Here is a 14,716-nt window from a genome sequence, read left to right as displayed (position 1 = left end):
AATGTTATTTAAGATTAAATGATAATCATGCCTTATTTATTTGATATACTTGTTATGTATGTGAAAGATTAAGTTATGATGTTTGTTTTCTTAATTAGATTAATTGTACTAGTATTTCTTTTATGTTTCAAATATACGAGAATAAATATATTTCATATTATATTTTATTTTATTTTTAAGGGATTTTATTTGTTTGTTATGTTTATATTGAAAACTTATCTGATTGTCACATATGAATTTTGTTAGCCTTACAAATTGTATATATAGTAATTATATATACTCGTGCTGAAAGAATTTATGAAAGTTATTTATAATAGTTAATTACTTCTTAAATCCAATTTTGATTTAATATATCCGAAATTGCATAAATCAGTTAGTACTCGTTGTAGCCTTGTGCCTGTAGTTGCACATATTAAAACATAACTTTGCTCTTGCTATAATAATATGATAGAGAAAGTTTGAAACATTCTATTAAATATTTGAGCATATAAGCACCGGCGAATTTAGTATAAGTCACCCCTCCCTCAACTTTATCGTAACTATTTAATTTTTCCTTTCTCAACATTATCGTAACTATTTAATTTGTCACACCCTTTCAACACATAAGTCCAAAAATGCTAAAGTTCGATAAACTCATTCCATATTTGAGCCTCAAATCACATAGTTTGTATTTTCAATTAATATCGCTATTTTAAATCTTTTTTCTTTTTTGTTATCTTGATTATTATTTTCTATCTCAACACAAGCTCTAATAACCAATCTCTAAAAAGTATAAAGATGTATTAAATACTTATAAAAAAAGGGGGGGAAATACTTGTACTCTAAAGTTGAAAGAGCAGCAAATACACAAAATTAGAAGTTCACACTAAACTTGAAATTTTGACCCATATTAAGACATGTACTAAATTTGTAATGCTGAAAGTTAAAAAAACTTGTAATAGAAAATAAAAGATAAAATATACCTATACTATATACATATTATATGCAACGACGGGTCCAAGCTTTCAAGATAACCTTATCAATTTAAAGGCTTTTTTGCCATTACTATCAATTCTGTAAGAGAACAGAGGCACAAAGTCTCCACTTTACAATGAAACAAAACGTTCTTTTCGGGATCTACGCTAACCAATACACCATCCCTGAATATAAAGTTGGGATCAATTCCCATTTCAGAATGAGAGGGGCTTACTTTTTCACTCAAGTGACAAATACATTCCACTCCCTTAAAAACCATGTCTTTTGAACTCTTGCAATCACATGTTCTCGAGTCCAGGGATTTAAATCTGCCATTGCCTCCCATTTGTCTATCATCAAATAGAGTGCCGTTTTTTTCATCAAGAAATGCCCGTCTTACTGCTGCAAGAAGGTCAACTGAAAGTGCCACAACAACGTCGTGAACATCCTCTATGGTCCAATCATTTTGATCTGATTCCAATTCATTGCGAAGAATGTTTTTCGACATGTTGTAGAGGACATTTAAACAACCAGTGCAGCACTGAACAGAACATATTAGAGCAGAGTTGGTAGAGTGGCCACTTCTGCTTTGAGATGAGTGAACATTCACTTCAAGGTCATTTGTGTCAAGCTGGCTATTGTCACGTTTGCAACCGTTTTCTAAGGCAGAACAACCTCCATTACTAGTGCTGCATGGTTTTGTACCGCTGGGGATTTCATCACTACATAACACACTTGAGTTTTGATGATGATGATCCAAATCAACAATTGATTCCGTTCCAAAATCTAATGGTGTTTTAACCGATGTGTCGTTTCTCTCATTGTCCAAACTATCTGGTTGAAGAATTGTTGCCTCACCGTGTTTCAATGGAATATTATCAATTAACTGATCATCAACAGCAGCAGCATTGTTGTAGGTCTCGTCAGAGACTAAATTACCAATGCCAAAATTCCTCTCTCCATGTTCTTCTGAAACTATTGTTGTATCCTTGGAACTAGAATGATTCAAATTTCCATCTACTAATGAATCAATTCGTACAATTTCCTCCTCAACAGGTTCCTGACAACTGACTTCTGGAATTTCATTTGCAAGAGACCCTTTGTTGGATATAATGGGTTCGTTTTTCTCACAATGAATCTCACTACCACCAGAAGTGAGATTCTTTGATGTTTCAATTGTCCGAGAGTCATGTTCCAAGCTGTAAGAAATCATTTTTCATTAGATCACAGTGTGCAAATTGAAAATGAAGTAAAAATTACAATGTTCAATCGTAGCAACAGTACCTTTGCAGAGTGAAGGCCCAGCTATTAACTACATCTTCCAGATATGCAACTTGTGATAGAAGGCGAAAATATTGATACCGTTCTTTCCCGGAATTGATTTTTGCATTTATCTGTTCAACTAGGAGCTCAAGTACCAATCGCACATCAAGAGAGACTTTCCTTAGTGACGTGTAGGCACCTCTGATTGCTGATAAACCAACAGCAATCAAGCCTCTTACCAAACCTGAAATTTCTTTAGATTTTCCATTACTCAAGCTGCTTGATGATGTTCCCTTCTCCAATGTGCTCATCGGGCGAATAATACAAGAATTAAATGGCCATCCCTTCCAGGGTCCACTAACATCTGCGTAGGGGCCTTCTTTCAACTTTGACGTCACCCAACAAAGCTCAGCGAAATGGGGGTATCGCAGAATTTGATGACCAAAAGTAGATATTACTGAAATCAAGTTTGATTTCACTTTCATGGTTCTACTGCCAGGTAGTGGTGCAATTCTGAGAGAAGAAACATCAGGGGATTTCATTTCTCCATTGTGCTCGCTGGCAGTTTCTTTATCTATTTGTTGATTTTCTGCATTATTCTCATCTTGGATAACAGGAATTTGGTATTTTGTGCATGTCAATGTTCTGGTATGAGACTTTTGGTGAATCAAATGAACGAGCAGTTTCACAATGTCCCTAGATAATTCTGCCGCAGACTGATTGATTACCATGTCATGGTCGAAAACTCCATCAATCTGCACAGAGAACCTAGGTACCGAATGCTCTGAAGTGGTTGGTCGACACATTGACAAGTCATTCCTGAAGAACTGCCTTATCTCTTGTGGAAGTAGCAGAAATGGAACTTCCGATGTGGCCTTTCCACAATTAAAACCATCAAAGTTAATGAAATTCCAGTTAGAGAATTAGAGACAAAGATCAGAGACTAATATTTCATCTACATGGTTATTAGAATGCACCAACTGAACACAATGTGAGATATTAATATTGCAAGCAATAAACACGAAATCAAGACTTACGTGAAAATCCAAGAACCATGAGAAAAACCACGATGTTTTTAGTTTTATTATTTTTCTGATAAATACAATGATACAAATGAGGGACTTAAATAGAACGTAAAGAGCAAAGAAGAAAAGGAAAAAAAATATTTATGGCAAGTTTTCCATATATACAAATTCTAACACTCTCCCTCACGTTGGGACGTAAATATCAATTAGGCCCAACTTTCTAACACAAAAATCAAAATTTGGCCTGAGAAGCCCCTTGGTGAGAACATCAGCAACCTATTGGCTAAAAGGGATATACGGAATGCATATGTTCCCACTATCAAGTCTTTCTTTGATGAAATGTCGACCAATCTCAACATGTTTAGTTTTATCATGTTAAATTAGGTTGTTAGTAATACTAATAGCGGCTTTATTATCACAAAAGAGCTTTAATGGAATCTCACATTTCTGATGAAGATCATATAGGACTTTATGGAGCCAAATTTCCTCACATATTCCCAAACTCATAGCTCTATATTCGGTCTCAGCACTGCTCCTGGCCACAACACTTTGCTTCTTACTCCTCCAAGTTACAAGATTGCCCCAAACAAAGGTACAATAACCGGAGCTAGACTTTTTGTCAACAATAGATCCTATCCAATCTGAGTCGGTATATTCATCAATAGTCTTTCTGTTTGTTTTTCTAAACATCATTACCAGGTGTTGTTTTCATGTATCTCAGAATCTTGTTGACAGTTTCCATGTGTTTCTCGTAAGGAGCTTGCATAAACTGGCTAACAACACTCACTGCAAAGGAAATATCAGGACGAGTATGGGATAAGTAAATCAATTTACCCACAAGGCGCTGATATTATTCTTTATCAACTGAAACTTAATCATCAGAGTTTCCAAGCTTACAATTGAATTCAATAAGAGTATCGGCAGGATGACATCCCAACATACATGTCTCAGTTAGCAAATCAAGGGTGTATTTTCTCTGAGACACGGAGATACCTTCTTTAAATCAGGCCACCTCCATTCCAAGGAAATATTTCAGATTTCTCAAACCCTTGATTTCAAATTCATCACCCGTTCTCTGCTTTAGTTGACTGATTTCTACCTGATCATCTCTAGTTAAAATAATGTCATCCACATAAACTATTAGAACAACAATCTTCCTCGTCTTGGAAACCTTTAAAATCAAGTATGATATAAGTGTCCCAGATTGTATCCTTAAGACTTGACAAAGGTAGTGAATATTTCAAACCATGCTCTGGGAGACTGTTTCAGACCATATAGGGATTTCTGAAGTTTACACACCTGCTGACCAAACTGGGGTTCAAATCCGGGCGGGCTCATGTAGACTTCCTCCACAAGGTCTCCATTCAAAAAGGCATTCTTAACATCCAACTGGTAGAGAGGCCAATCTTTGTTCACAGCAGCATATAGCAGGACTCTAACAGTATTCAACTTAGCACCGGAGAAAAAGTTTTTGAATAGTCAATTCCATAGGTTTGAGTAAATCCCTTTGCAACTAACATTGCCGTGTCTGTCAAGTGTATCATCTGCTTTGTATTTGAGAGAGCACCCATTTGCATCCCACAGTTTTGTGTCCCTTGGATAGAGCACAAATTTTCCAAGTTTTATTCTTTTCAAGAGCCTTCATTTCTTCCATGACATCATTCTTCCATTCAGGACACTCTAAAGCAGTGTAGATATTTTTCGGTATTATGGTAGAGTCAAGACTTGCTGTAAAAGCTCTGAACTGTGGAGAGAGATTATCATAGGAAACATAGTTGCAAATGGGATGTTTAGTACAAGACCTGGTATCTTTTCTCAGAGCAATGGGAATGTCAAGAGAGGGATCATACTCATCAAGTTTTCCTGTATTACCGATTTCTATCCTAACCTCAATCTCATCACCACTATTATTTACTTCCACATTTTCAAGAACAACATCATACCTGTCATTCTCACTTATCGTATTATTAGTACAAGGTTCAGTAGGATTTTCCATACCTTGATCTCGAGGAGGTTCAGAGTTTTGGATTGGAGCCGGAGGTTGACTAGTAGGGGACTTGACTTCCTTTCTGAGATTCCTCCTGTAATACGTTTTCCAGGGAACTTGGTTTGTGGGTAGGACTATGGATGAGGATCGATGTCAGACACAATACTAGGAGTAGGTTCGATAAATTCAAAGGTGTTGTTAGACTCTTTACTCACACTCTCCCCCTAAAGATGGCTAATGGGAAAGTAAGGTCGGTCTTCACAGAAAGTAACATCCATAGTGACAAAGTATGTCCTGGACGACGGGTGAAAACATTTATAACCAAGCTAGTGAAGCAACAAACACACATGCATGAGCCCGAGGGGTAAATTTGGTCTGATTAGGGCCAAAATTATGGACATAAGCGGTACACCCAAACACACAAAGAGGAACCTCAGAAACAAGATGAGTAGAGGGGTAGGACTCCTTAAGACAATTTAAGGGAGTCTGAAGGTGGAGAATACGAGAAGACATTCTATTGATTAAATGAGTTGCTGTAAGAATAGCATCTCCCCACAAGTATGAAGAAAGGGAAGTGGGTAGCATAAGGGAACGGGCTACTTCCAAAAAGTGACAATTTTTTTGCTCGGCCACTCCATTATTCAATGCGCGGACGGCGACGTGGGTTGGCCCACTGTGTAGATCGGCGCCTTCTGAATCCGGTAGAGTAGTTTTTCCATGGTGGTGTCCACGGCGCAGCGGCAACTTTTGTTTTGGTCCAGGTGTTTCCTAAATTTTTTCCTAGGGTTTCGTCGTTGTTTCGCTCTGATACCATATTGAAAGCAAAAAACACGAAACCAAGGCTTACGTGGAAACTCGAGAACCGGAAGAAAAACCACGATGAATTTAGTTTTTTTATTTTTCTAATAAATACAATGATAAAAATGAGGAACTTAAATAGAATGTAAAGAGCAAAGAAGAAAAGGAAAAGAAATATTTATGGTAAATTTTTCAAAAATATTTTTTCCATATCTACACATTCTAACAATTAACTATTCCATACTTCGATCATTCTTAAAGGAATTGGTCAAACCACACAGTTTTCAATGGATCCCTTATCTATTCCAAGTTCCACATATCAGGTACGAAGGATCAAGTTAGCCACTTATCAGCTCAAAGGAGCCATAAGTTAGCAGGATTATTCCATATGGATTATTACAACCCTTCAGCATCACCAACAATCTTAATCAGATCAACCAATACCCATTTTGGTTTCCCTGCACCATATATTTGGACCTGTCTCCCTTCAATACCGTCTCCCTTCAATGAGTCCAATATCAACAAATAGGAAAGTGAATCTATAGAAATGGCCTCAATGGCTCCAGTACTTGGCACTATATTTTCAGTTTTTCAAGTTAATAGGGAACAAAATAGACAGCCAAAGAACCATTTACAACAGGATCTATTGAGAAACACTAACAGGATGTAAAATGAAGTGCATTAGAAATTACAATGGAAACTGGTTCAAGCACACATGGCACTGTGGGTAATCTTGAATTAGCAAGCCATAAATAAAGAACATACCAAAATCATCAAGGGTGTAGATAGCGATTCAACTTGCTCAACAAATGAACTCCAGGCATATGAAGCACTAGAAAGACATTCATCCTGAAGTCCAGTCCTCTCAGTGGATTTGCTTTGGTCTGAATAACAACGGTTTTCTCTTTCACCAAGTTGATCGTCGTCATTGACAATAGTTCCATCCTCTAGATATTGATCCTCATTCAGATATAAACCACACTCCTCAGATGTTTGACTTTGTGTCTCAATAGCCCACAAGTCAATTCTTGGCATGAACACCAGACATGAACCCATGCTAGAGCAATTCACTGTAGTGTAAACAATTTTTAAAAACCATAGGCAGCCAATTTAATGCACATATTAACCAAATACTACACATCATGTCATGCATCAAAGTTTGAAACAGCACCATCAATACCATGACAAGTAACCTCTGACCGGAAAATAGGTAAAGTGTCTGTATGATGCAACTTTTTTCACTTACATTCTTAACAAAGAAATCTTTCATTTACATTCTTACCTGTAAATTTTCTAATTATCAAATAAATCATGATTACATAACAACCTTTCACATAAGTGAATAAATAGACACCAAAATACTAATAAAGGAAAAATACATAAAAGGAAAACAATAATTAGGAATAGACCTAATTTAGTAATAAACTCTAATTTCCTTTTAACATTACCCAAAAAAAAAATCTTTCAACTACATTCTGCACTAACTCCTAGTCCTTTTCATTCATGGACAGAAAACCACGGTAGATCTTTTTCATTAAAATATTTATATATATTAGAAGTTGCCAGGACATGTAACCTTTTTTTTCTTGTGGAAAGAGAAACTGAATTTCATTGCCGAATGAAATGAAAAGGAAAAAATAATAAACTCCCATCACCAGAAGACCAGAACAACAATAGATTGTTGATTCCATTATTCCAAATCAGCATGTCACTGCAGCCTTGCAAAGAATATTACAAATGGGTACGTAATAAACTTCCCAACTCTGTACATTATTAATTAATATGACAACATTTTTTGTAGAAACAAATTTCATTGAGAAAAAATAAAAGAGTGTACGGCAACATAAAACACAAATAGAGAATGAAGAACTTACATAGTATTTGTGAAATGCCTTGTACCAAATCACCATGACCTTCTTGTGAAATTGTAGCTATATCAACCTTTCGGACTTCAACGTGTTGAATATAACAGTGAATAAGACAAGAAGCAAGATGCCTTGGTCCAGATCTGGGATTCCCAGCAATCAAAATACGAAAGCCAGATTTATTTCCCAAGGTGAATGATGAGTGCTCTACCATGGTAGAGGGTCGGCCACCACAATGACCTAGATTTTCAAACTTGGAACTTTCATTGCTTGTGTCAACGTTGAGAACACCAGAACTACCAAAAGTAGAATCCTCAACTAACACTCCAGAACCCTGCAGCTTTATCTCTATCTCATTTGCAATATCAGCATCCTGAACAAAATCATGAACATGCGACCACCAGCAACTAGTTACAATTTTCTTTCCATCCAAAGCACTAACAATCACACTTTTAATTAAAGTTGCAGCTTTCAAAAGATTAGTCGGCAAGGTGATACGTTCATCAAGATAAAGGGAAACAAGTAAAGTTGACAGTGGTTGAAGGAGACAAGGAATGAGATGGAAGGGAAGAGGGGAGGATGGCACATCATTAGCAGCCATCCCTGCTTCTCTACGAGAGCATGGAGGTGGAGAATATAATAAAGCTTCTAACCAATCTCGCTCCTCCACTAAAATGGACGGAAGAGGAGGACGGTTAACTCTGGAAACTTGTTCTCCAGAAGCTGACAGAACTTCTTTAAGAGGAAAATTTCTTTTCAAAGCACTCATGGCTGCTTGGGTACAGAGAGCCTGAAGATCAGCACCAGCAAAGCCTGCAGTTCTTCTGGCAATCCACTGGAGCAAGGGTCCATCAATTGGCTTAGGCCACTTTTGAGTGTGAAGGGAGAGAATAGCAGCCCTATCCTCAACCGATGGCAAAGGAAAATAAATTTCCCGGTCGAATCTCCCAGGCCGCCTTAAAGCTGGATCAACTGCCTCAGGGCGGTTTGTGGCACCAATAACTACAACAGACCCCCGAGATTTTAGACCATCTAATAGAGCAAGCAATGTCGACACAACTGAATTATGCGTTTGATCTTGCTGCCTTGTACGACATGGTGCCAACCCATCTATCTCATCAAAAAATATAATAGAAGGTTGGCATTTCTCTGCAACTTGAAATAGAAGCCTTAACTGACGTTCTGCATCGCCAACATATTTCCCTAAGCAATCGGCTCCTTTGCGAGCAAAATATGCTATCCGTTTATCACCACGAGCACAGGAACCTATCAGTGCTCGAACAACATGTGTTTTACCAGTTCCAGGATATCCATGCAAAAGAACACCTCTAGGAGGTGTAATCCCAAAGCGATCAAAAAGCTCAGGATACAAGAGTGGTAAGAATACTACTTCTTTCATACATTGGATGACACCTTGAAGCCCAGCAACCGACTCCCAACCATGAAATAGGTTTTCTCCTTCTGAATTTGACCCGCCAATATATACAGGTGCAATTCTTACCAAATCTCGATGAAGTCTCTTACTCTCTCTTTTCAAAAACTCTTCATCCTCCCCACAGTTCTCCAACCACTTTTCTTCAGCCTCAATATCCCTTCGCCAAGCATCATTTGATTGCTTTTTTATTTCCAATTTCATTTTTTTGGCCTTTAATCTCTTTATACGAGCTAAATACTGATTACCATGAGGCTGGAAGATGTGACGATGATCTGTGCAAGCTATGAGAAATTTGCGGTGATCAAATATGCAACCATTAGCACGTGCACATGGCTGAAAATAACAAAATACCAGGAACAAGAAAAAAATATTTTAAAAAATTTTCATTTAGTGAGGCATAAAAGAAGCCTAAGCCAGAAAATAACTAGTTATATGAAAGTGATAGACAGACCAAGTGGTAAGTTCTGGGGCATCGATCAACACGGCATCCAATGGTTGCACCAGGTCTCCCACACCGAGTGCACTTTAATGCTCTTCCCCTGCAAAGAGCAGCCCTTACATTTTTCAAGCATCCCAATCCAGCAAAATAAACCTACAAATATGTTTATGTCATATTAAAATTGATATCTGAGAAAAATTCCCTAATATAATTATAAAGGTTATTAGCCTCCAGAATGAAGAGCAACTGACAAAGCAAAAGATAACTTAAGAAAATAAACTATCAACTAGGTTTTATCAACTTTGTCAACCCATGTTCTTTTGGCACACTCTAGGACAGGTTGAAAACTAAGAAGCAGTCAATCTATTTCAGATAGCACGTTATGACGCTAGTGCTTGTCCAAACACTAGTCATACAATGTGCATACAATTCTAACACTGACTAGGCACACATCAATTACTTTTTAAGCGAAATAAACAGACAAGATTTAAAAGAATGAAGATTCAATTTGGGTTCATTTCAACAATGTTTAGGTTAAGGAGCTAGTTACGAAAACTCCCAAGTGAAGTGCATATCAAAAAAGGTTTAGTTTTTCAGCTTCACGGATTCTTTTCCACCCTTAAAACCTACTGAGCATCTCTAAGTAAAGTGAGGAGCACCTTTTAAAAAGTTGAAAAAACATTTATGAATTATAACGGAGGAAAACATTGGTCTAATCAACTTGAAGATAGCTTTTCTCTTCAGAAGGATGGAAAAGGTGACTAAAAAGTGCCAAAGCCAAGCACCTATTGCTACAGTCAACAAGTAGGTGAAGGGACTCCCATCTCCTATTCACCTTTAAAACAAGGTCTTAAAGTCAGGGAAAAAAGGGGTAAGAAAATGAGTTCCTTCGTGCCAATTTTCTACTAAAAATCACTGAAGTAAAAAATAATAGAATACACAGCCATACAAAAAACCAAGCCCACACAAAGGAGGGACGTGCATCGCTTCGACTATGCAAAATCATTCCTATAGAACAAATACAAAAGGTATTTGAAATCGATGCCTAAAGGAAAACAGGAAAATGAAGAAGGGCCCAAAGATCTCGAGGATCCCTCTCCACTCCCCTAAACACCCTATTGTTCCTCTCACCCCACAAAACCCATAACACCACATACACACTGACAAGCCAAAGAAACCAGCCTCTCTCCCCAAAAGGTGAATTGAGAAGGAACTCCTCAATCATAGCACTGACATCTCTATGGCAAGCACTCATCATACCAAACACTTGGAAAAAGGAAGTCCAAGCATTGCTCACTAAGTCGCAACTTCAAAGAATATGGTCCAGGTCTTCCTCCGCCTTCCAACAAAGAATACAGCAAAAAGGCGCAATAAGCGTAGGCATTTTCCTGACAAGCATTTAGCACAACTGTGAAGAACCTCCCAAGTAAAAACCTCACTTTTCTAGGGACCATAATCCTCCAAAGCGCCGAAAATACCAACTCACCTAAAGAGGAAGGATCAACCAAGCAAAGAAAGAAAAACTTGTATGGGAACCCTTCCAAAGAATTGGAGTTCCAAAGTCTAACATCTCTTCCCCCAAACCTAAATGGGTGACCCTCAAGCAAAGAAAGAAGAGTGGCCATATCCGTTACTTCCTTATCGGAAAGAGAATGGAACCCAAAAGAGAAAAAATAAAAACTCCCAAACCACACAAGAAAATAAACCACAAAATGAACTTTAAGAGACGACAAGTGATACAAACAAGGAAACGTAACAAAAAGAGGTCTCTCCCCACCAAATGATCTTCCCCAAAGTATCTCTCCCTTCCCCACCACACAGCAAACCAAATGAACAAAAGGGAGCATTTTCGAATGAAGATTCAATTTGGGTTCATTTCAACAATGTTTAGGTTAAACAAAGGAGCTAGTTACGAAAACTCCCATTCATTAGGATGGTGTCATCTTTACTAGAGTTTAGGGTTTAAGGTTTACGGTTTGTTGAGTAGTTAGCATTGATTCTCATCTTTCAGGTAGCTCCCCTGCTCATCTGAAGATACCACTTCTCTAAAATTGGTATTTCTCAATTATTTGAACTAGCATGTCTCTGCTTCAGAAGGCTAAGAGTTATCAGTCAGGCAATGATCACGACAAGCTTGTAGGAAGCAGAGGAAAGAACAGAAAATTTATAGGGACCTTACAGTGGCAAGGGAGTTCATGTGCAATATGCAGTTGAATATAGAGAAAGGCCTAAAAGAGGGGTGGGAGACTGGTTTATTTAGTTACTCTTTAGATTTATAAATCAAAGAAATCTGTAACTATCCTACAATGACACTAAGTAGAGGAGAGCACCAAAGCACACGAATGCACCTGTTTAATAACTTAAATATCAACAGACAGGAGGTCATATGCAATATGGCATTAGAATATAACCAAATAATATGGAAATAAACAAATCCAAATTAATAATTCCTTTTTGGTTTAAAAACAAAACCATTGGTATATAGTAAGAAATTACAAAAGGAGAAGAACGAATATTTTTACAAGCTAAAGCTACTATTTCTTATCCAGAAGCTGTCTTGATGAATTAAGTAACAAAAATAAAATTAGTCAATTTTCCTATTAAAAACTAGGAACCATAATAATAAAATCAATCAGTCCAGTAAACTCAGTGGAGTTCAGGTTAGAAGGCACACCTCAGGGCTCCAAACTGCACAGTGTTGATGGACCCATATTCCAGCAATGCCATAACGATCATTAATAGGACCTAAGAGGCGTCCAAGCCATCCAGGTTCATCACCAAAACCATCCCATTTGTCATAATTTGGTTCCTCTGAAGCAGAAGAGCCACTACAAGCTTCATTTCCACTCTCACCCGAATCCTGAGCCGTCTTCTTGGGAGGCTTACCATCAATTCCTCCTCCACATAATCCACACCTTCGGCCCTCTTTAATGCGAGCCTTACCCAACATACCCCTGGAACTGTCTGTAAACTTCTTTAAATTTAAATCATCACCATGCTCCCTAGATTTTTCAGTAAACTTGCCCATATCAACAGCTTTCTCATTGCAAGATCTTCCACCTACCACTTCATTTGTTGAAACTACAGCAGCCGCTACATCTTGAGTTTCATTTACACCTTCATTTAGCTGTTTTGATTCTTCCAGCCGTATCTCACCATTGTTTGCATTCTCCACTGCATTGGCCAGTTCTTCATTATGATCAGCTCTACAAGCCTCATCTACGTGCAAAGAACTTGAAGTTTCTTTGTCTAATTTTTCAACAACCTGAGGAGTAACATCATCCACTACTTTCACATTTTCTTCATCCATTTCATTTTCCAAAGGTAAGACACCATCCCCTCTCTCATCCTTCGCAGTCACAACTTCTTTACCCTCCACCTCCTCTTCCCCTTCTTCTTCTTCCTCTTCCTCTTCTTCCTCTTCTTCCTCTTCTTCCTCTTCTTCCTCTTCTTCTTCTTCTTCTTCTTCTTCCTCCTCCTCCTCCTCCTCCCCCTCTCCCTCTCCCTCTCCTTCTTCCTCATCATCAATATCGATTACCAACATGTCTTTCTTGCAACAATCATCCTTAATTCGAGGAGACTTCACCTCCTCTTCTATTTTAATTGGATCATTAATCACTCCAAACCTCCTCCTCGTTCTGTTGGACCTTCCAACCAAAGATTCCCCAAATTCCATTCTCCCTTTTTCCTCATCCAAATCTATCCTCATTCCGCCGTTTCTTACTTTCACATCAACAATTTCATCAAAAAGTTTCCTTTTCCTACTTGCCCGAGCGCCTTTGTCCACTCTAATCCCCAAATTTCTGCTACTTGATCTCAACCTCGATCTCCAATTCCCCTCAGTCTCATCCTTCAAATCATCGCTGAACAGAGGCAGGGTGTTCGCACTCGTTCTAACACCCAAAGTTCCATTCCCCTGAACTATCCGCCGCTTCTTCCTCGGGATAGGGGAAGCATCAAGCAAAACCGGGGCCCGACGAACACGGCTGCTCCGGCGAAGCCCAGGGTCAGCCTCCAAAGTCCCCAACCCAGAGACATTCTCATTCACATCCCCATGGTTTCGACTATACTCTTTCTCGCATATGGCATCAAGCCTCTTATGCTTCTTCTTAAGCCTAGGCCCAGACCGATTCCCACTCTGGTTCAACGACGGGGCAACCGATCCCGACGACAATCGCATGACAAAAATCAGAAACAAAAATTGAAAACACCAACGTGGTCCTAGACTAATAATCAACCTACACGCACGCAAGCTTTGAAGGATCCTGTAGTTCGTCCAATTACACAATCCAAGGAAGCAAATATGGAGCATTCAGGCATTGCCACGAAGCAGAAGGGAAAGAAGAAGTAAAAAAGTGAGGAATTGAAAACCGAAACGGATCTATATGTATAGGAAAGCAGTAGCAGAAAGAAGGGGATAGTGAAGGAACCCTAGAAATCAGTAAGAGGAGGGGTTTGAAAGAGGTTTCTTGGATTTCACAGGAAGCCGCCATGAAAGTGAGGATTGAAGGTGGAGGTTGAACATTTGTGTTTAAAAAATTGTGGGATTCCTCTTAGCAACCGAAAGAAGAGTTGGAAGTGAAATCTATCTCTGGAGTACCCAAAATAAAAAGAATAGGGCGTGGAGCTTATTACGAACAAACTTCTTACTCTTTTCCTTTTCCTTTTCTTTCTCCACGCCATTTTCATAGGGCGTGTAACTAACCCCTAAACAAATATATATGTATATTATGTATATGTATATATATGTATGTATATTATGTATATGTATATATGTATATGTATATGTATATGTATATGTATTTGTATATATGTGTATATAATGTATATGTATATATATATATGTATATTATGTATATATATATGTATATTATGTATATATATATATGTAAATTATGTATATGTATATTATGTATCTATGTACATATGTATGTATATGTATATATATAT

The 14,716-nt window shown here is 38.0% G+C and overlaps 1 protein-coding gene across 1 annotated transcript; it reads right to left on the bottom strand.

The window, feature by feature from the left end:
• Nucleotides 1-959: 959 nt before the first annotated feature.
• LOC101208571 lies at nt 960-14,445 on the bottom strand. Its single transcript, XM_031883279.1, has 6 exons — nt 12,441-14,445; nt 9,779-9,919; nt 7,902-9,660; nt 6,793-7,097; nt 2,239-3,092; nt 960-2,153 (listed from the first exon to the last, which is right to left on the bottom strand). Exons 1-6 carry the CDS (start codon nt 14,076-14,078, stop codon nt 1,019-1,021), a joined length of 5,832 nt encoding a protein of 1,943 aa, XP_031739139.1. The 5' UTR covers nt 14,079-14,445; the 3' UTR covers nt 960-1,018.
• Between the last annotated feature and the right edge of the window lie 271 nt (nt 14,446-14,716).

The sequence above is a fragment of the Cucumis sativus genome, chromosome 3 (genome assembly GCF_000004075.3).
Source record: "Cucumis sativus cultivar 9930 chromosome 3, Cucumber_9930_V3, whole genome shotgun sequence".
Lineage (NCBI taxonomy): Eukaryota > Viridiplantae > Streptophyta > Magnoliopsida > Cucurbitales > Cucurbitaceae > Cucumis > Cucumis sativus.
The sequence above is the reverse complement of the archived record's forward strand: the minus strand, read 5'-3'. Positions and strand labels throughout refer to the sequence as shown.